Raw genomic sequence first — 22,765 nt, 5'->3', positions numbered from 1 at the left:
TCCTGCTCAGTCTTCTTTCAAGATTGTTCCCCAACCTTGGCTCCCACCCAGAAATGGAGGGTCATGGTCTGGTACTTGTCCTCTCTGAGGATAAGGAACCACCTTCCTCTCTCAGCTTTGAACACTCTGCTCCAAACATCTGGGGCATTTACATGTACAGCTTATCAAAGATACCTAACGGTATTGCATCATCACTAGTATTGTCAGTAGGCTAAAAGCTAACCTGGCCCTTTGTAAAGCTATGTTAGACTTGGTAAAAAAACACACAAATATATTAACTTAAAATATCATTTTCAGGAGACTTCTCCTGAGGAAGAAACATCAGATGCTGATTATCGATCTCCTTGAGGGAAATAGAAATAACATTAAATAGGAAAAAATTAAAACTAAAGGGTTTTTAAAAAATAAATGAAAATGCTTTCTTATCCTAAGAAAACTGCTGCTGATGCTATAGCAACCACTGGGTCAGGGGTTCTCAGCTCTAGTGAACTCAAGACAACAGGCCGAACTTGGTGAAAGTCAAGGTGCCCACCTTCCATTCCCATTTCCTGCAGGAGAGTCTCAGGGAGGAAGGCATGCTGAGTGTGCTGAAAACAAAGCCCTGACAGATGAATCTGATCCCCAGTGAGAACTCAGAACAGTCCTACAGGGTCCCTCAACTGCACAGTCCTCCCAGGCTTCCCGTCACTCTCAGGTGTAGTCTTTTGAACATGGCTTAAACTTTCTAATCTGACTCCATTTGTCTAAACCAGTGGTCGGCAAACTGCGGCTCGCGAGCCACATGCGGCTCTTTGGCCCCTTGAGTGTGGCTCTTCCACAAAATACCACGTGCAGACACGCACGTACAGTGCGATTGAAACTTCGTGGCCCATGCACAGAAGTCGGTTTTCGACTCTCAAAAGAAATTTCAATCATTGCACTGTTGATATTTGACTCTGTTGACTAATGAGTTTGCCGACCACTGGTCTAAACATATGAGTACATACTAGTACAGAATGGAAGAGCGTTTTTGCTCTATGGGATTTAAGTTTTTGCTTTAAAATACATTTAAAAAGTGATCCAATTAACATATCAAATGTTTCTAAGTAATTAACATGGAATTCCTTTCATTTATATAGCAGATAAAGAGGAAACAGAATTTTCACTGATGAATCAGTATAATTTTAGACTTAAGAATGGCTTGGTTTGAAGATTGCTAGATTAAGAAAACTATGCTAAAAGAAATCTTCAGTTACTAATATTAAAAACAATTATTCATAAGAGTTTCTACTGGTTTCTCTGGTGGTTGAAGATGAGTTCTGAAGTTTCTAGGGAAACAGTAACGTGCTGGGTGGGTTAAAAATGGAAGGAGGTGCTAGAAAGCCGGCTGCTACAAAGTCACCCCCGAGTCCCAAGTCCTCCTTCACAGGGCTTTCCTAGTATCTGTTACAAAAGCGGCACGAGGGATGGACAGGGCATGCATTCCAAGGAGGTCAACCGGAGCTGCCTCAGTCTGCCTCAGACTACAGTGACTTTAAAAACTCTAAGGTGGTCAGAAGTCTTTACAGGAAAGTTGCATTCAATTTTGGGGTGAGAATGTGAAGAGCTGGTTTTCAGAGTCCAGGTTCGGGGAGAGAATTCTGTCTATGGACAGATGCTGCAGCTGGAACGGAGGTGAGCAATTAGGAAGGAGCCATGGCCTCTGCAGGAATTCACGGCACAGAGCTGCTCCTTCCCAGACAACGTCCTACCTAAGTACAGGCAGATGCCACAGGCCGTCTGATGGGATCAGTACAAAGGGAGCAACCAGGATGAACCAACCAAATATCAGGGGACAGGGGCACAAAGGCATCCTGAGGTGCCACCGCCCTGTTTCAACAGACACAAGTCAAGAAGTTTCTAAAGCAAAGAGGAAGGACTCCGGGGATTTGGGCCATTGTTAACACTAAGGGTGAGCTTAAGCACCCATTGCTAAATGTCCAGTGCCTACGTGGCTCTTAACACATTTCTTCATTCATAAAGATTAGATCTTTGAAAGCAAGGCCAGTGCCTGCTTCATCCTCACTACACTGGCAACATCACAAGGAACACCTGGAATTGCAGAGGCATGCCGTGACAGTTGTGGAATTGATGAGTGAACTTTTTAAACACTGTGAGACCCTCTTATACAAATAAAATTAATCTCAGTATAAAAATTATATAGTAACAGAATGCTTATTTTCATCACTATTTAAACACATTTCACATTATTATGCTTTCAAAATAAATACGGCATAAAACACTGACTGAAGGAGGGATATAGAACAATTACATTTTGGAGTTTTTTATTTTTATGATGTAACTCAGCAACTGCCATTATATTGTTGTTGACAGATTAAAATAATGAAGCATCACATTCTGAAGAAGCTACTTATATTAGCTCTGCCAGTTTAGCTTTTAAGAGTCTCTTTGTCAAAATGTAAATTATTTTTGTATCAGTAAATAAAGGGCTCAGCAAATATCTTGACTCTTCTTCCATCTTTATTCTCCCAATTTATTACAGAGAACTTTTACATTCCTTTTTTAATCAATGTGATGAGATGTCTTTTATAATTTGATAAATCAATAAAAAATTTTTAAATAATTTTCTTTATTGATGTTAGAGAGAGGAAGGAAGGGAGGAGAGGGGGGGAGAGAGAAAGAGAGAAAGAGAGAAAGAAAGAGAGAGAGAGAGAAAGAGAGAGAGAGAGAGAGAGAGAGAGAGAGAGAGAGAGAGAGAATCATTGATTTGTTGTTCTACTTATTTATGCATTCATTGGTTGATTTTTGTATGTGCCCTGACTGGGATCAAACCCAGAACCTTGGCCTAATGGAATGACACTAACCAACTGAGCTACCTGGCCAGGGCTGATAAAAATATGTTTAAAATCTAGTAAAACTGGGTTAGTCTTTAAAAGGTATGCTATCTATCCCCCCAAAATCATCACTTTAAAAGATCCTAGTTGTGTTAAGTATCATACATATTTACTATCAGAGACTGAAGGACTGTTAGAAAGTTAGCTGAATGGTTTTCTGTACTTGCTAGAGGTGAGAACAGAGGATTTATTGTAACATAAATAGCTGCCTCTCCCCATCTTCACAATCACAGTATTTTACTGAGAAAATGGAGAGAAGAGGATATTTATTCAGAAAACCAACACACAGCAGATCATTAGTCTCTAGATTTTTGAATGGAGAAAGCCTGAGCTGTACACTCCTCAGTGCACAGGTCTGTTAACTGAAAGTAAATGAATTCAGGGATTATAACTTTGGGACATCAGAGTCTGAAGTAGCCAGGTCAACTGAATCCTATAGGACAGGCAGGGAGATTTCCCCTAGAATGTTCTAAGATGACTGAGGGTGGTAAACCTAGGCAGCTTGGTTATAAGTGGTTCCTTCTCCTTCCCTAATATCTCCATATTCCTCATCCCTCATCTCCGATCTTATCTTAGGGAAAGTGAACAACTCAAGTATAGAGAGATGCTCTATAAGAGAATGTCCACCTACACATTAATTGGTGGTTATAAAAAAACAAACTTAAGGTTTGCTTTTTGAGTTTGGTTTGGTTTGTGTGTTTTCAAAGTACTAGCCATTATCAAAAAGCCTTGAACTCTAAGATAAAGCCTTAGTCGTTCTGATCCAGGAAGTATGAAAGCCTATTATTTTGCTCTGTCAATCTGCTTACTAAAAACTGACACATTTTTCTTCTAAATATAGGGATAACTTATAACATGTGAATAAAAATCAGGGCTTGAAACAACTGCTGTGATTTAAGAATGCTCCACAGTGAACACATGACTACTGTTATGAGTTCATCCTGGAGGTGCCTCTCTTCTCTCTCTGACTGCTACCTATACTTAGAGCTCCTTTCTGAGAAATGGGGTCACCGTGTGTCTTGGCACAGGTCATGGTTGGTACCACCAGGACCTACAACCTGGGCACAGGGGCCCGGAGGGCAAGGGCAGCAGAGGCAAAGGCAGGTGTTTGTCGGTATCCGCTGGAGGGCTCAACCCGATAAGAAGCTCTATTCTGCAGTGGCCCACCCACTGGCCTGACCCTCTCTCCGGAAGTCTGAATGGAGGACACTCACTGACATTGAGGCTGACAGACAGAGAGAAGACAGTAAGTAGAAACAGGGAGTGAAAACCTGGTGTACGCAAAAGAAACCAGGTAAGGAGGAGAGAGCTCGGTGCAAAGAAGTAGGTAAAAAGAGAAAAAATATATCTGAAAAGTCCTAGAAATTGAAAACCTGTTGTGTTCTAAATTATATCTCAGTATGTCACAAAACCTGCGAAATTCACACTATCCTTATACCCAAAAAACTCCATCATCTGAAGTGACCTGAAAGAATGTAACGATGATGTGAAATGCCATGAACAAAACAAAAACAAAACCAAACAGCCCCATTATTTCACCCGAGAATTAGAAAATAATTGTGTGTTGCAGAGAACATCAGGGCCGGTGTGGAGGTAAAAGGCTGCTGATGGACCAGCGACAAGAAAACTGAGAAAGTACAGCTCTGACTCTAGGTGTCCTGAGACCATCAAGGCCAAATAACAGGATATCCCGGACCCATAAGGTTGGGAAGTAAGACTGGGATGACAACCTGTCAGGACAGATGACAAACGAAAAAGTTAAAGGAAAAATGGAACACCAAAGGACATCTGAGGCCCAAGAAGGACGTTGCAGCATCCCTGCGTTATGTAGTTTAAAAGCCCCGAAAATGGCAGCCTGCTTGAGTCAGCTCGCTGAGGAGTGTGCCCACAGATGCACGCTTTCTAGGGAGGGTGGCCCTCGGCACAGAAGGCCTGAATTGCTTCTGTTCTGAGATGTCACGGTCTTAAGATAAGAAACCAAATCAATTAGAGTTTCAAAGAAAACAAATAAAAACCAAATGTATATATTGACTGCAAATTATAATCTTAACAGTTAAAATTTGAAAGAAAGAAAATGACTTGGAATTGAAGAAATATAGAACATCTTTAAATTCTATCTGCTTTGGCACCCATTCTGAACTTTCCTCCATAAAATTTGTAGGGTAAAAATACCAGTTGCTTAATCCAATCACATCACTATGACAATTAATATGGCATAACTTATATATGGAGATTCTAAAAAAAACATAATTTCATCAGTTTATACAAATATGCTATTTCCCCCTCCTCTTTACTGCTCAAAAGTCCCACTGAAATTCTTACTGTCTAGAAGCAAGAGGAATGAAAGGAAGAAAAAATATCTGGGGAATGGTATTTCTTCATAAAAGTCATTACACTTGGGCTTTCTAAACTTCTACAGACTACTGTATATCCTGCCTCAGGAGATCCTTAGAGATACAAAAATTGTTTTTATTTGATTTCTGATATTAAACCTACGTTCTCACCGGAGTTGATCTTGTAATTTCTCTCACCAGACCTACACTGCCTGAGCTTTGCAGGTGACCAAGCCAACCAGTTGCAGCAAGATGCTGGCAGATAAAGCCAATTTCAAGTAAAAAGATCTTTCTCTCTGGGCTTGGTGTGTCAGTCATGATTCTGTCACTCTTTGGTCTCTGGGTCATCTGTTTTTCACTTACTTCTTCATTTCAGTTTTTAAAGTACTTCACAGCAGGGGACTTACTGATGTCTTGGTCATTTTATTCCCTCTTCTCCCCCCGACTCCTTCCTGTTCAGGAAAAACTACTCCTTTGGCTATTGGGATGTCTAATTCTTTACTTTTTCTAATTTCTTTAAGTTTCAGCAGCACTATTAGTTATCTTCTGTTTCCCTTCCCTTTTGTCCAAAATTACAAACTCTCTTTTCTTTAAATTTTGTTATAAAACATGTTCATATTATTCACAAACTAGAAAAAAGAGAAGAAAAGCCTTGTCCATAATCCTCACAAACACAATCATTTTGTGTATTTTAACATTTCTTTCTCGTCTTTTGACTCACAGGAATCTCTTCACATATAGTTGTAATCACAGAATAACCAAAATAATTTTGCATACTAATTTTTCATTACTAGTTTTCCAGAAAGTATTCTATGTTGTTATGAATTTTCATTGCTGTGATTTTATTGGCTGATTAATATTGCATTATGTTGATGACCTTTAATCTAAATATTTTCCTCTTTGGTTCCGTTCTTGTTAGTAATGCCCAAGAGTATCTTTCTTTGAGTGACTCCCAGCATTTTAATTTTGTGTCCCTTCAATTTTTAACCTAGTTGCCTTTTTCTCTGCCTCCCAAAAAGCAACCATGATGTCCGCTGTTGCTACTCCTTCCTGCATCCGAGATCTTTTTCTCTTTCCATATGACATGTTCCATTCCAAGAGGAAACGGTGGACCTGATCTGGCTACCCAATAAATCGAGTGGGGAACGTTTGGCCCGCAGGCTGTGTAAGGCCCGAGAAATCATTTGCCCTGGCCCTGCCAAGGCATTAGGGGTGAGTTAATTAAACGCTCGACCAACTACAGCAGGCTAATTTTTTAAGTTGAAAATTTTGTATGGCCCGGGAGTGATATTATAAATATCCAGATGGCCCTGGGCAGGAAAAAGGTTCCCCACCCCTGCTGAAAGGCTCCAGGTAAACTGAGTAAAAGTGGTTGCTGGGATTAAGGAAAACTGCAGGTATGTGATGGAAGTACACTGGAACCAGAATTAGGATTATCTTGTGGTTTTGAAGTCTACATTTTTTAAAGCTACAGGAAGCAAGATTTTAATATTTTAGAATCTTCATTAAAGGAATGTAAAATTGGACTTCTTAGAATATCTAGTGAAAAATGAGACATGGGGAGGTGCTTTGAAAAAAATGGAAAGGTGACTGAATTAAAGTCCTTTATAAAATTTTTAAAAAATTAAATATAGTTAGTATACAATATTACATTAGTTTCAGGCGTACGATATTGTGATTCCACATTTATATACTTAACAGTCTAATCACTGCAGTAAGTCTAGCAATCACCCTGTCACCATGACTACAATGCATTTTTCAGGTCTCTAGTGATAGGATCTTGAATTCCAAGTTTCTTATCTGTAAAATGGGAGGCTTGGAGTAGAAAAAACACCTTTAAGACCCCCTCTAAATTCTATGGGCAAAGTGCAGAAACACACCAAAGGCCTCATTTTTGATCCGAGGGCCACTTAGCTTTCAGGCTGTGCTTGATATTTTTTAGGAGAATCTTTGAAAGACATGACTAGATCATGCTCCTCAGGCCACTGGCATGTAACAGTAAAGTGGCTCCTTCCTTTGGAGAAGGGGGTAAATGCTCCTGCCTATAGAACCAGGACTTTTTTTAGATCTCCTAACAGGGGCTGTGGTAAGAATGGCAGGCCCAGCTTGGGGCCAGAAAGGCTGTTATTTTCCTTTCCATTTCTCTGTTGACATGCTCACATCTCCTGCTGTATTTTCCTTTGTATGCGGCCTAAAGCGCAGCAGGATTTTTAAAGAAAAAGAAGAGTACGTGTGGTGGGAGGGAGGGAGTGGATCTAGACAAAAGGGAAGAGGCCCATTTATGGCTTTATTTTTCTGAGGAATACAAACCTATCGCTCTTTCCCCTGCCTCCACTTCCTAAAGGAGAGCCTGCCCTGGAAGCATGGGCAGGGTTCCATTCTAACCAGCTGACAGGATAGGGCAAATAGCATTGTAAAGTGTTGGGCACCCGTGAAGTCTTTAGAAGGGTGTGGCTAATCCTGCTCTGGGAGTCGTGATCACGCACTAACAGAAAAGGCCTCCCCAGTGTTACAGCGGGTGGTCATCCGCCTTCCCCCCGGCGGTGGCAGGGAAGAGGGCTGGATGAGAAGGGACTGGCCAGCTCTGCTTTGCGGGGAAAGCAGGGGTGATAGTGTAACATGTCTGAGGCGGTTTTAATTTAATTCACATTTTTTAACTTTAAAAATCACTTTGCATTAAAAGGTTAAACTTTGCATTACCTTTTAAAAAAAAAGTCTAATAAAATGGCTAGCATTTCTTTTGGCCTCACTGGAAACTAAAAGAGAGGCTTCAGAATAAGTGATAAAGGAAAAAGAAAATTACAATGTATGTTATTGCAACTGGATAATTAGTAAAAGTTAATTATTTAATCCATGAACCAGAAGTGGTTAAATTATAACTTGACCGTAAAGAAAATACTACTTTCATAACTATTAATTTCCACTCTGTCCGTTTTGACTCACTAATTTAAATGACCTCAAGATTCAAAGCGAGCTTTCTCTCTATTAAAATGGTTTACTAAAACCCACCAAACATACCCCACATGTACGGAAACCAACAACAGGTCATGTGAATACTGTATCACATCCCATCAGACCTCTCTTACAATCAGTGTGGACACCAGTACCGAATCCGAGGGCCAGGACTGCAGTTCGTAGACAACCTGGGCTATTTGTAAAAGGCTGATCTGCAAACAGTGGGCCTATGGTGTGCAGCAGCAGGGATGTGGGGTGTGCGCTTTGGCGTGGGAGCAGAGATTTTGGTTCTGGCTCTGACACTCCTTGGTTTGTGGCCTTGGGCCCACTCTTGAACCTCTTGGTGCCTCCATGAACCCCCCTCTAACATGGACAGATGAATGGGATGTATGGCACAGTGTTGCTGTGAAGCTTAAGAGGAATGACACACATAAAGGGCTTAGCAGTGCGCTCAGAACATGGAAGCCCTCAAAAATACCAGCTACTCATTCGTTTATTCAACAGTTAGCTACTGAACACCCACTTTATGCCAGGCACTCTCCCAGTCACTGGAGATAAAGCAATGAACAAAACAGACAAAAAGTCCTCTCCTGGTGGAATGTATATTCTAGAGAAAAATAATATCCAAGAATAAAATGCTTATACTTATCCTATCTAATAAAAGGGTAATATGCAAATAGTCCCCTCAATGAGGAGTTCCACCAGGAGTTCAACTGCTTGCTATGATGTGCGCTGACCACCAGGGGGCGATCCAGAACATGGCAGGCTTCAGCGAAATGGCAGCAGTGAAGGTGCTGCTGGCCCCAATGGGCCCTGATGAGAGCGGGACCTCGGTGGGATGGTGGAGCAGGTGAGCGGCCAAGGCGAGTGTGAGCCGTGGCCTGATTGTCCCGCCCATCGCCCTGCAGATAGCGACCAGTGGTCGGCAGGTCCTGATCACCCGATCAGGGCCAGGCCCTGGGCTGGGACGGGGAACTGGGGGTGGGTGGCGGCAACCAGCCTCCCAGGGCACCTGGGCAGGGAACTACGACCTCTCACCCGCTATCTAGGGGTGGGGGTGATGGGAACGGAGGTGTGGTGAGAATGCAGGTGTCTGCAGAACTCATTCTCACTCCCCCTGCTCCCCTCCCCCGGGATGCCAGGGCTCACGTGGCTTCTTCTGGGTGAGCCAGGCTGTGGCCACCGGGACCACAGGGGCCGGTCGGGCTCCTCGCGGGTTTTCCGCAGGAGCTGGTCAGCGAGGCTGGCTGAGAGAGAGCCCACTGTCCGCCCGGCTTCTTTGCAGTGCCGCTGGGCGGCCCAGAGGCCCACACTGCACCCTGGCCCATGGTATCCGGCCGTGCTCACCGCATCTCCACGTGGGGATTCGGGTGCCATGACTCAGGTGGAGGGGGGCATGCTAGGGCCTGGGGACCCAGGTGCTTCCCAGGGCCCAGAGGTCAGGTAGGACCTGCCCTTCTACGCCATATGCTTGTGCTTCGATCGTCGGCCAGGCCTAGGGACCGCACCCGTGCATGAATTTCATGCACTGAGCCTCTTGTTTACAAGGATTGTTAAACCTGTGGGTCTCAATGCCACCAAGGGGACAGTCAGCCAAGTTTGGAGACATTTTTTATTGTTACCACTGGCATCAAGTATGTAGAGACCAGGGGTGCTGACCAACACCTGTACTGCACAGGACAGTTCCCCACAACAAACACTACCTGGCCCAAAACGTCAGCAGCGTAGAGGCTGAGAAACCCTGTTCTCAAGGTTATGTATTGACTTAGTTCATCCTTAAGACAACCATATGAGACAGGAATTATAAGTATTTTTTTAGAGTAACCAATAGTAACTTCATTTTATAGAGTATAATTAATGGTAGTATATACCTTTCATGTCAATAGGTTATATAATATTTGTAGAGTTATATAAAATTATATGCAGATATTTTAAAAAACCTTCCTAGTGTATATGTGTGTGTTTAAATACAGATGTTGGACTTGACAAACTTGATTTAGAGTTCCTTTTGCAACCAGTGGATGTACAATTGTGCCATTCAGATAGTCAAGTATTAGTCTCTCCTGATCCCCACTCACCTGCTCCAGAAGGCGATCTTTTGTGCCATACCTGCGATGATTTGGGTATTACCAGAAGGGAGCTGTGTGGTATACCAGAAACACCAGACCAGGAGCCCACAGATCCACCATCCAGCTACATCACCTTACTGGCTGGGCATGTTTGGGCAAGTCACTTAACTTCCCTAAACACATGAGGTTTACTATCACCAAAACATGGGGCAATACTGTCTTCCACATACTGTGTGAAAGTGCTATAGAAATTGCAATGAGCATTACCATCACCCCTCACACCACTGATATGATCGATGCAAGTGGTAGATGAGGAAACACAGAAACTTGGTAACTTGCCTGAGGTTACATGGTTAGAAAGTGGTCGAACAAGGGTTCCCAAGCAGGCATTCTGCCTCTTAGCTGGCCTGGGCCTCTCTGGACCAGCCACTATTTGCAGTAATATTTGACTTGCAATTACTGGTGATTTCTTCGATTCTTTTCTTTTATAGCTTCTGCATTTATTAAATACTTATAAAGGTCTTCTCTACTTGGAGAATATATATTTTTAAAATCCATGTTTTCTTTTAGTAATTCTACAGTTATATTTCAAAGTTTAAATCTTTGAAATACCCAGAATTTATTTTGGTGGATAGTAAGAGTTTAGATTCAACTTTGTTTTCCAGATGGCTTCCCAGTTGTCACGATAACTTCTGTTGAATAATCTACCCTTTCCCCACTGATCTGAAATGCTACTTTATTATACACAAAATTCTCATTTAATTTGGATCTATTTCTTGACTTTCTGTTGATTTGACCATCAGTAAACAAATACACAGCCTATTTTAATTACTGTAGCAGTATTAAATGTTTAACAATTTGAGAGAGCTAGTTGCCCTCATTATTTTTCTTTTCCAGAATTTTTCTGGCTGTCCTTTAGAAACTTAGAATCATCAATTAATATTTCTGCTAAGATTGTGTTATATTTATAAATTAATTTAGGGAAAACTGATACCATTAGGAGGTTGAGTCCTCTGCTGAGTAACATCCATGAATGTGTGTACTTTTGTGTTTGGTTCAAGTCTTTTACCTCCTCCCCACCTTTGTTTGGTGAGCTCCTATAACATTTTAAAGTTTTGCTCACATAAGTCTTCCTTTATTATATTTCCTCCAGGAGTTAGGAATGTATTCCTATCTGGTTAATGTTATCACATGTATGTATTATTTAAAGCAGATGTGGTAACAAAAACTGTTAGCTACAATGCTATATAAAGTGTCATTCATTTTTGTTTTGGTTATGCGCCCTGTTCTTGAAACCTTGGCAAACTCAGGTTTGAAAACATCACCAGAATCAAGGCCACATGACATACTTCTTTTTAACTCCTGTTAAGACATGCTTTTCTCCAAAAATGTTTTCGCATGAATATAGAACTTGTGAGAGTTTTGGAAATCTTTGCTCTATGTCAGTTCATCTTAAATTTTGGGAGTATATAGAGTCTAATGGTATTATATTACAAACTAACAATTTTTACTGAACTAAAAACACAAAACTCACCTCCCAAATTCATTCCGGCTTGAAGACATTTCTGAAGTCTGCAGGCAGGACAATTCTTCCGTCGAATCTTATCAATGATGCAATCATTTCTTCCGGCACATAAATAGTTATGTTGCCCTGCATAAAATGAAATTTTAAAAGCAATTGTTAAAATAAAGATTATCATACTGATATAAATTACTAACATGCATACTCAGAATATAAAATTTCCTCTTTACTTCCTTGAAATCTCCTTTTCAAAGAAGCAGAAGGGCAACAGGATGTATGGGTAATACAGGCACAGGGATGGTCAGCTGAACACAGCTGAGGCTTTGGATTACAGATGATCAGATTAACGCTACGTTTGTTCATTTCCAGCAGGTCCTCACTCGTATAAGGAGAGCTGCTCTCCCCCACTGTTTAAATATTTTGATAGCTACATGCAGCTTTCAGGAGATGTGCAAATTACATGCAGGGATCACAACAGCACTGATCTGAATGAAGGTCCTGCCACAGCTGTTTAATCTGCCATGCCTACAAACTGTTTACAAATGTGATTTCAACCAGAAGACTTTCAAATTATACAGTAATTATTGCACACGTTTAACTTTCATTCTGCAGACAAAACTGGAACCAAAACATTCACATGTGGGAATATGTTTAGAGAGTGGCATCTACTGGCAACAGGTAAACTTGTAGCTTAGCTCTATCACTCATTTATTTATTAAAAAAATATCTACAAAACATCCAGTAGGTACCAGGCACTATTAGAAACACTAGGGATACAATAATTAATAAGACAGATATCCCTGATCTCATTAACTTTCACTCAACTGTGGGGCGAGAGACAACAGATGAGGTAATTAGGTAAAATGTACAAATGTACAGTAATACACTCTAGGGAATAAAAGAAGGGAACGGGCATATAACACAATGCAGGTATGGGAGGACACGGGAGGATGCTGACATTTTAGAAACAGTGCATGCCGGTGCCGGGGGGGGGGGGGGGGGAGGCCTCACTAGAAGGTGATTTTAAATGAAAGGTCTGAAGGAAATGAAGGTGCTGTGTGGATACACCTGGCAGTGGGAAAAGCAAATGAGGTGGGGGCAGGGGTGGGGAGGCCGCTTGGCATGTTTAAGCAACAGCCAAGTGGGAAAGAGGAGAAAGAATGAGTGGAAACAAAGACAAGACGAGGAGAAAGAGCTAAGTGAGTCAGCTCATGTAGGGCCTTATAGGTCACATTTGACTTTGACTTTTACCCTGAGTGAGATGGGAAGCCACTAGTGTAGAGGGCTCTGAGCAGGGAAATGACCTGATGCGGTTTGAATCTGACAGGATCCTCTGGCTGCTGTGCTGAGCACTGACTGCAGTGGGCTAGGGACGGGAGCAGGGAAGGAGGCTGCAATCCAAGGACAGGTCAGTGCGGCAGCAGTGACCATGGTGAGAAGTGGTCAGGGTCTAGATGCATTTGAAACTCAAAAGCTACTAGGATTTGCTGATGGACTAGAGAAAAAGCGTAGTTACAGAGGCATTAAGATGCTTGGGCTGAACAATTAAAAAAGTGGAAATGCCACAAGTCAAAATGCAGAAGACAGGAGGAGCGTGAGTTTTACAGGTAACTGACAAGTTTGAGAGGCCCGAGAGGTATCTACATACAGGTGTCACACGGGCAGTGAGATACTCAGGCCTGGAGTTAGGGAGAGGTCTGGGCTGGAGATGGAATCAGCTTGTGGCCATTATTTTAAGCCGGGGTGGGGAACCTCTTTTCTGTCAAAGGCCATGTGGACATGTATCACATCATTTTCGGACCATGCCAAATTATCAGCTTAAAAATCAGCCTGCTATATTTGGTCAAACATTTAACTAACTCACTCTTAATGCCTTTGCAGGGCCAGACCAAATGATTATTTTGCGGGCTTCATATGGCCCGAGGGCTGGTGGTTCCCCACCCCTGAATAAGCCGTGAGATTGGGTGAGATCATATGGAGAGTGGGCAAGACTGGGAAGAGGAGGGTCTGAGGACTGAGGCCAGGGTCCCTGCAAACACGGGGACAGGAGTCCAGGGAGTGAACAGGCTCGAAAGCACTCCCTTCAGCCTAGTGCCATCACGCTCCCTTGGTTGAGAATTCTACTCAATAAAAATAATGTGCATTCCTTAATGCAATTAGAATAATTTAATCCAGAGCACATTCTCAGTAACACATTGGAAAATATTAGTAGTAATAATAAAATGCTATCAACAGCATAGGGAAGTCTATCAAAGTGAAGAAATGAAACCCCACCATTATAATAATCTAATGACTTATTTAAAAAACGAAGGCTCTAAGTGAATGCAGTGAGGTGCAGATAATTACACAAAGGAAATCAAGAGGTAATAACTGTGGAACAGCATTAAGTAATTTAATATATGTGTGGTTGGAGTCTCAAAAGGAAATGAGAGAATAGGTGAGAAAAAATATGTGAAGATTTCCAAATTTGAATAAAACCATCACTCGAAAATCCAGAAAGCTTAGCAAATGCCCCAAAAGATTAATGCCAAAAGAAAACAAACAAAAAATATAAAATAACCCACTATGGCAGAAAATAGTGAAATTGCTAAAAAACAAATATTAAAAGACTTAACAGCAGCCAAAGCAAAAACAAAAACATTACATAAAAGGGAACAAGAATAAGAGTAATAACTGATTTAAACAAATAAAGCTAGAAGGCAACATATAATATCTTTAAAGACCATCAAATCAGAATAACCAATGAAAACGTTTATCAAAATGAAGGTGGAATAAAGACATTTTAGGATAAGTAAAGCTAAGAAAACTTGTTGCTAGCAGAATCACATTATAAGAAATGAAAAAGGAAGTTCATGCAGAAGGAAAATACCAGCTAGAAACTGAGATGTACAGAGGGTCCTGCTTGGCATTCTGACCCTGGTTTAAGCTGTCCCTGCCTTTCCCAGAACCCTCTGCTGCTTCTCTGCAAATCCTCAGAGCTCTTTTCCTTGATGTGTATGTGGAGAAGGGACTGAAAGGTATGCTACTGGAGATGAGGCAGAAATGATTTGTACACATGGATCTTTTGTGAGCCTCTTAGGAGCCAGAAGGCCTTGGGTGGGTTTGTGTCTATATGCAACACACCGCGTGAACGTGTAAATTCTGTATGTCATACATGTATTTGACTTATCGGTAACCATATGTTCCTTCTTTCAGCATCGTGCACTAGCAACTATCTGCCAGGCAGTATGCTGCTTGTACCACCTCTACTTCCTCCATTGGCTCACAGACAGATTCTTCATGGTGTCCAGCAGTGTCAGAGTGCCTATCGATGGGTACTCAGCACTTCTGTACAAAAGTTTTGTTTTAAATGGATATTTTGGAATCTTCACATCATATCCCATTTACTTTAAGCTTTGATTTCTCTCCATGTTGTGGACAGGTGCACTTTTTTCCATTGGAGAATCCATTACTGTGCTTGCTATCAGCTAGTTAGAATGTCCTCTAAATTTTTATGAGAGAAACTAATTATAATCAATTTGAAAATTGTAGGACATTTGCATTTTCCCTATAAGTTTTTGATTTATTTACTTTCCAACTTTTTGTACAGATTCTTGAGTATTGGTGTTATTTACACTGATAAAACAGGTGGTGAGTTTTTGGACTTAGGGGTGGGGGAGTCACTGGATCGCATTCTTAGCCAATCGCATGGACAGTGCAGAAAACGTAAGCAAAGCTCGGATCAGAGGCATTGGATACAGTAATGTTGCACCATTATTTTTACTGGTGCTTTTATTACCGATATTTTATCTTTATTATTATTGGTGCGAAAGATAATGAATTATGTGGCTTATTTTTAAAAAATATATTTTTTATTGATTTCAGAGAGAGGAAAGGAGTGGGAGAGACAGAAACATTGATGAGAGAGAATCATTGATGGGTTGTCTCCTGAAACCCCGCCCCCCACCACACACACACACACACACACACACACACACACACACACTGGGGATTGAACCCGCAACCCAGGCATGTGCCCTGACTGGGAATCAAACTGTGACCTCTAGGTTCATGGGTGGATGCTCAACCACTGAGCCAGGCCTTATTTTTCACAGAATGGAAAAACTCCAAAGATCGGTCACTTTGCATAGTTGTATCTCTATTCACATATACAGACATATAGGTCAGTCCTGCATCCCCCGCACCATACTCAGAGACATCCTATAGCTGAGGCCGGGCAGTGCTGATGGTCAGCCCGAGGTTGAGGCAGCACTGAGCACATCTTCCCAATACCTCTTGGTTTGTTTGACTTTAGGAAGGAGTCCTATCCCTGCCTTTCTCCGGCTCCACTAATTTCATATTCAGTGACATATACAGATATGCACACGTCCTTCAACTCCACAGCAATGTTCTCCTAACTCTATCTGGGAAAATCTGCCCTCCTCTTTTATTTCACCTGGGAGCTAAGTCATAAGCATGGCTGATAATGAGAGTTTCCCCCTTTCATCAAGTAAAATACTGAAGTTTTCAGGTAAAATTATATATGGAAAGAAACAGGTTCTAGAAGCCCTAAAACTATGAAGAATACATACGAACAACTTTTAGAATCTTTAAAGAAAGGATCATGCATTAACCAGGCAGGACATTAAAGTGATTCTAGACTAATTGGACTGCCTCAAATTCTATGTTTTGATTTACCAAGACACTTTGGGAGCACAGCCCTTTATATATCAGGGGGGAACGGTAGGCTAACTGGAGAGAATAAGAATTGACGTTGGCCCCTGTCCAGCACCCCAGGTCCTTTCCTGTCTCCCCAAAGAAACTGTGCCTGGGGCCTCAGACTGGGCTTCTAGAGGGGACCACTTCTGTCCCCCACCCCACTGATGTTTCCTCCACAGATGGACACCATATTTCAGGCATCTCCCCCCCACAACTGCCCCCGCTCCCACCACTGCCTTTCCTCACAGGGCCTTGCTGAGCAGGTCCGAGAAGAATAAATCTGACCCGATTGCCTCCTTGGTCCCCTCTTCCTGGCAGAGGAGGACTCCCTTGGGGGCAGATGCAGCCTCCAGTCTTGAGGAGCCTCTACCTGCATCTAATTCTAGAGCTTAGTAGCAGGCCCTCACCCATTTTGCTCTTACCACTCAGACATGTCCTTTAACTTAGTTACCCACCCAAAAGTTGATATTTTATCGTCCACCAGCCACTGCTATGCTTTATTTCTCAGCGTGTTCAGAACCTGGTGGGGAGGTGTGGTGATATTTCACAGGTGCCTTAGAGATGAAGAGAGAGCCAGCCCACAGCACCAGAGTCCCTGCCACTCTACAACGGGGACAAATACCAAGCGAGTTCCCAAGACTGGATCCAGAAACAAGGAACCTGTGGTCCCCTCCGCCCCCCTCCTGGAACGTCTCTCCCCGGTTCCTGATGCCCCAGGTCTGCAGCTGTGGGAGGGCAGGGAACCCAGAGGAGGTGGTCACTGTGGGAACAGAGCTGTGAGAGTTAAGACTTATTTCAAACTCTGTTCTGTTGTTGTTTTCCTTTTAAAAACACAAGCTGTCAAGTAATTTCAGAATCTTTTTTCCTTTAAAACCTTATTTTCATGCTTACCATGTTATGTGACATGTAATTTTATTTTTCGCTTTTTTTCTATTTAACCCAAAATCTTTATTTTAATTGCCTTCTTCAGGCCATAAAGATGCATGAATATCCTTCTAGCACTTTTTGTCTGTATCCCATGTTTGAACTCTGACATTGTTTTCTGATTTTTCATGTTGAGGATCCTCCTTTCCCATGGGATAAAGAGCACCTTAGAATATAGGGCAAGAATTTGTGCTAGATTCTTGGTAAGTTCATTTGAACTGACCCATGATTGAAATGCATAGGAAGGAATAAGCCTGGTGAGACCAAGCCATTCTCCTGAATCAGATCTAACCTAGTGGCCTTTCTGTTCTTTAATTACTCAGCTTGTACGTTTCCCCAAACATACGCAAGGATACTCACATCCAGGGACAAACAAAAAATAGACTCTAGGGTAAAAACAGAAAACAAACCACAAACTGTACTCTTTGTGCACTGATATTCATTTCTGTTTTCCATCATTAGCAGTATGGAGAGTCCTATATGTAGAACGAGGGGACACACTGCCTGAGCTCTAAGATGCTGTCCAGTTCTAACATAAATCACAACCCCCTATTATTGGTGGCTATTATTTATCATGTCCACCCACTATCGCCTATTTTTGTAGTAGTTGAGCATGTATAAGAGAATTTAACTAAAAGAAACCATAACTTGTAAAATATTTGAATGTGTATGATATAGTGCTCAAGAATGTGTTATATGCCCAAAGCCATTAGCAAGCCTGATGGTTCTGTTTTTACTTTTCATGAAAACATGGGGATTCTGCACGTTAGCAGGAAACCAAACTTTTGAAGAGTCCTCTTCACTTACCTTCCCCTGATGGACACTCAAGAATAACCAGACTTTATGCACAATGTAAGTTTCCCTTCTTCAAAAAATGCACTCATTTTCAGAAAGGCAATTTACCAAATTGCTCTCCAAATTAACTTGTTTAAATCTCTCATTTTTAAAGATCCATTTGTTGTCCTGCTAGAGGATTTTTTTTTTCTTCAAGCAGTTGACAACTGCCCAGCAACAGCAGCCTGTGTTTGCAGTCACTATTTTGGGCTACATCACATGTCACTTACATAACCTTGTTTAACTGCTCTTGAACCAGTTTGAACAACCTGGGAAACAGATTAGGGCAGTCCCAGCAAATTCCTGCACTGCAGATTCTGATGGGTGATTTTCCCTCCCCCCTCCCCATCTTATAATGTTGCAGGGTGAGTAAGAGGGTGTCCAACAAGAACTGGTTATTCATTGTCAGAGCAAGCTAAAATAATTAACTTCCTTTGCTCGGTTTGAACCAGTCCAGTCTGCCCATAATAAACCCATATGAACAGGGCTCCCCTGCTGCTGGGGTTTATGAGTGAGCCTGGATTAACATGCTTTCAAGTGCCAGGGGGGGAAACTCACTGGAGGAGTAAGTATAGGTTGCCTTTGCCACCTTGACACACAGATCTTTTGTAGTTCCGTTTTCAGGATTCTAAGATTTTAATTTTTCCCGTGTGGTATTTCAAGAGTTCTTCCCATGTGGGTAAGCACAAAGTTCCCAGATAAACATTCTTCTCACTGGGAAAGGTGCTCGTCTTTTATTTAAGAAAATATGTAACTTCTAATTATCATGACTTAAGCTTTAGGTGCTCTGCATATTTTAGTGAAAGGTAATAAAAGAAAATATTATATGACAAAAGCCAAGTGCTTGCTGTGAGGCTTTTAACCTTGAGAAACATTGATTAGGATGTGAATAAGAAAAGACAAGCAAGTTATCAGCAAGGAACAAGGAACATTTTTTCAGGAGGAGTGACTGGCGTCCCACACACATTCAATAGTAGGAATTTAACAGAGTTGCACTTCACTATGCAAAAACATCTGTTATCTAGATAAACTAATAAGTTATTCAGGGCAGTGGGTAGGGAAGTAACATTTGTTGAATTCCTGTTATGTGACAGGTGTTTTACCAATCACAGAATTTAATCTTTAATTTAAAAAATCCTATGGGGGTGGACCACGTAAGATAGGTCATATTATCCCCATTTTGTCAATGAAGGCACATGCGGGTTCCATTATGTGGCCAGCATGGTTGGGATGCGTACTTGGAGTGGTTTCATTACAGCACCTACTCTTTCTATGGCTCCACACACATTTAAGAACCTTTGCAGTAAAACATTTAGGCTACTGAGTAACTTCGACACTGAAATATCACTAACCACTGTGACACATGGAAGAGGAAACTGCATGAAATGAGGCAAACCTACAAGCTCAGCCGCAGCTGAAATATGCACGGATGGCAGACTCATATACCCCCTCAGCCACCACTTTCTGCCCGATCCAAAATGTACTTACTTCCAAACCCCAGACCTCGAAGCAGACCTGTGTGCACAGCCCTGCGGAATTGAAAATGTCTGTGTGTTGGGTCCTGAATGATCACATTTCATTCATTTTTGCCCAACCAGAAAATCCAGCAAGATCTCAAAAGAGGAAATCAGGCACAGACAGACACGGGGACTCTTGTTCAGCCACTGGCCTCCCACTGTTTATTACGATTTGAAGGTCTCCACACAGCTCAGTGGGCCTATGCGCCACCTCAGGCACAGCCTGGTGTCCAAGCACCCAGCAGCTCTCAGCCTAGATAAGAGCTGCACCGCTGCCAGAGGATGGCTGCATCATACACGTCTAGCGATAATCTGCATTTCTGCTAGAAAAATACTGTGAAACCATTTGATACTAGAGGCCCAGCGCACAAAATTAGTGCGCGGGTACAGTCCCTAGGCCTGGCCTGCGATCAGGGCCATCTTCCCCAGCTGCCCACAGCCGGTCCTGCCCCTCCCCCCCGCCACCACCCACCCCCTGCTCCCATTTGCCATCGGGTGATCGGTGCCTGACGGCCAGGGGAAGCGACTGAGAGGTCGGCTGTTCCCGCCCGCTCGCCAGCCCTGGCCCCGCAGCAGGTGGCCATCAGGCAATTGGAGCCTGCTGGCCGGGGAAAGGAATCTAGAGGGGGTCAGTGCGCCTCACAGTGACTGGTCCAGCGGTCATTCTGGTCGTTCTGCCCTTAGGGTCAATTTGCATATTACCCTTTTATTATATAGGATGAGGACTTTTGCTCACACACACATATGAAATCAGACTAGTTTGGGTACTATTAAAAAAGATTCTCTCTCCCTCCCTAATCCTCTAGCCACCCCTCCCCAAAGGCAACCACTGTTGTCAGTGTCCCTGTATCTGGGACACTTGTTTTTCTTTAACTACAGTAAATATATTCTGTTTGTTAAGTTCGGCCCTATCAATGCAATCTGTCTGTTCTTTTACTAATTAATTCAACAAATAATCATGAAGTGGCTATTACATGCCAGTTACTATGATCAGCACAAGAGCTGAGACATGAATGAGACCGATTCCTATCCTTCATGGCCCTGCGTGGTCTAGTGTGGGAGACAGGGGTCTATGCAGCTCGAACCCCGGGGCAAGAACAGCACAAGGGGCAGCCTGCGGTAGGCACACGGGAGAGGACCGGATCGCCTCGGCAATCAGAAAAATCTTCCTGGAAGAAACAACGTCCGGCCAGCTTCTTGAGGAGTGGTTGTTGATGGAAAGGGAGTCAGAGGAGTTTTCTTACTAGAGAAAGAACAAACTACAGAAGGAATGTTGTCAAAGGGAATCATCTATTTAGAGATGCGTGAGCTCGGCGCGTGCGCCTGGAGCACAGGGAGTGTATGTGGAGGCAGCACAAGTAAGACCGTGAGGGCCTGCTACGCCATGCTCCGTAGTCTGGACATGAGTGTTAGGCAAAGGGGAAGCCAGTCCAGGGCTGATTGGTGTTCCAGGAAGTTCACTCTGGCAGCTCAGCGAAAGGTATCCTGGAATCAGGCTCAGAACTCAGAAGACTCTTTTGGAAGCAGGTGGTTAGGAGGGACAATTTCCCATCAATCAACCTCCTTTCTGCTACTCCCTAGCCCCAAATGTGTTTTTTCCATATCTTAATTGCTTCATCATCCACTCATTATCCAAGTGACAACGGCTGAAACCACTCATTTCTTTCTGGTCCTCCTTGGTCATATTTCACACCTTTTCGATTTTATAACCAAGTTGTTGACTTCTGCCTCTTGGGCCCCATCAGTGCCTCAAAGAAGCAGATAATGGGCATGCTTGAGATAAAAATGGCAGCCTTGGAGTTACCTACTGAGCTTGCCAAAGCAGAGCAAATATTTTCTTTTTTAACACTCTAAATAGGCCAGTCCCCTTTGTCCAATTATTCCCAATAGAAATGACTCACAATATTAGAATGTTTGAACCAAAATTCTTGTACTCATGAGGGAAAAGTGGTACAAGATGTAAGTCTGTGTACACTAGAACTTGGAGTTGAAGATTGGAATCAGATGAGAGAGGGAGGAGGAGAGAGGAACTGTGGGAAATCATTGTATGAAGTAAGACAAGCTGTCAGCTGAGAATGAGAAGGGAGGGGTGGATGAGGGACCAGATCATAAGTTGTCCAGAGCAGCCCTGGGAATGTGACACAGCATGACACGGAAGTGAAGAGGACTGATGTGTGTTAAGTATAGACTATGCGATAAGCTACTAGGCCGGGAAAGTTATATTATGATCATACTTAACGTTTATGACGACCTTTTTGAGAGGTACTATTACCATCCTGGTCTGGCCAAGGAAATGAGCAGCTGTCCATGGTGCTTCCCACAGCCAGTGGTGACGCAAAAATTTGAACCCAGGTCTCACAAAAGCCCACGCTCACTTGGCAAGTCACTCCGAAGCCATCCTGCAATCCTAACATGCACATAAAGATCTCATTCCAGCTTTCTAAGCAAGCTTTGTAATTACACATTTCAACCTTGTACATTTGACCATTTGACTACTAGCAAATTGCTTAAAATCAAAGCATTTCCCATTTAGAAAATAGTTTAGCCCTTATTTACAGCTGAAACTCAGTACAAGAAAAGTTCCAATGTAGTTCACAATGTCCTAATGGGCTTTGGGCAGGACACATGTGGGTTCCACCCAGACTCGGTCACTTATCAGCTATGTAAAGCTGAGCAAGCCTTTTAACCTTGTATCTTCTCATCCATAAAGTTAGGGTAAAAAAATGTATCTCACAGGGGATTCGGAAGAATAAAAGCAATCGTCTGTTTAAAAAGCCTAGCACGGTGCCTGGAACACAACAGGTGTTCCACCAACCTTCTGCTCTTCCCCAGAAACAGAGCCATGTGCCTGGAGCAGCCCACCTGGTCCCACCTGGTCTCACCACTCCCCCGCTGCGCCAGCTGGGCTTAGCCAGCCTCAGGAAGCTTTAGTGCCCCCATCTGTACACGGGGGCAGTGATGGCACCTCTCCCGTAGGGCAGTGTTTGGCCCTGCCCAGCCCAATCTTGACTACGAACAGGAAGGATCTTGTCCCTGTTCC

At 42.7% G+C, this 22,765-nt stretch overlaps 1 protein-coding gene across 4 annotated transcripts in view; it reads right to left on the bottom strand.

Annotated features, from left to right (window-relative positions):
* Nucleotides 1-22,765, bottom strand: part of NR3C2 (nuclear receptor subfamily 3 group C member 2) — a 301,554-nt gene that overhangs the window by 71,267 nt on the left and 207,522 nt on the right. For all 4 annotated transcript variants that reach the window (XM_079771260.1, XM_079771257.1, XM_079771258.1 and 1 more), the window contains exon 4: nt 11,765-11,881. In XM_079771260.1, the coding sequence (XP_079627386.1) occupies nt 11,765-11,881 (117 nt within the window). The remainder of the gene's footprint in view (nt 1-11,764; nt 11,882-22,765) is intronic.

This window comes from Cnephaeus nilssonii, assembly GCF_951640355.1.
Source record: "Cnephaeus nilssonii genome assembly, chromosome: 5".
Lineage (NCBI taxonomy): Eukaryota > Metazoa > Chordata > Mammalia > Chiroptera > Vespertilionidae > Cnephaeus > Cnephaeus nilssonii.
This window is presented reverse-complemented; position numbering and strand designations above follow the sequence as displayed.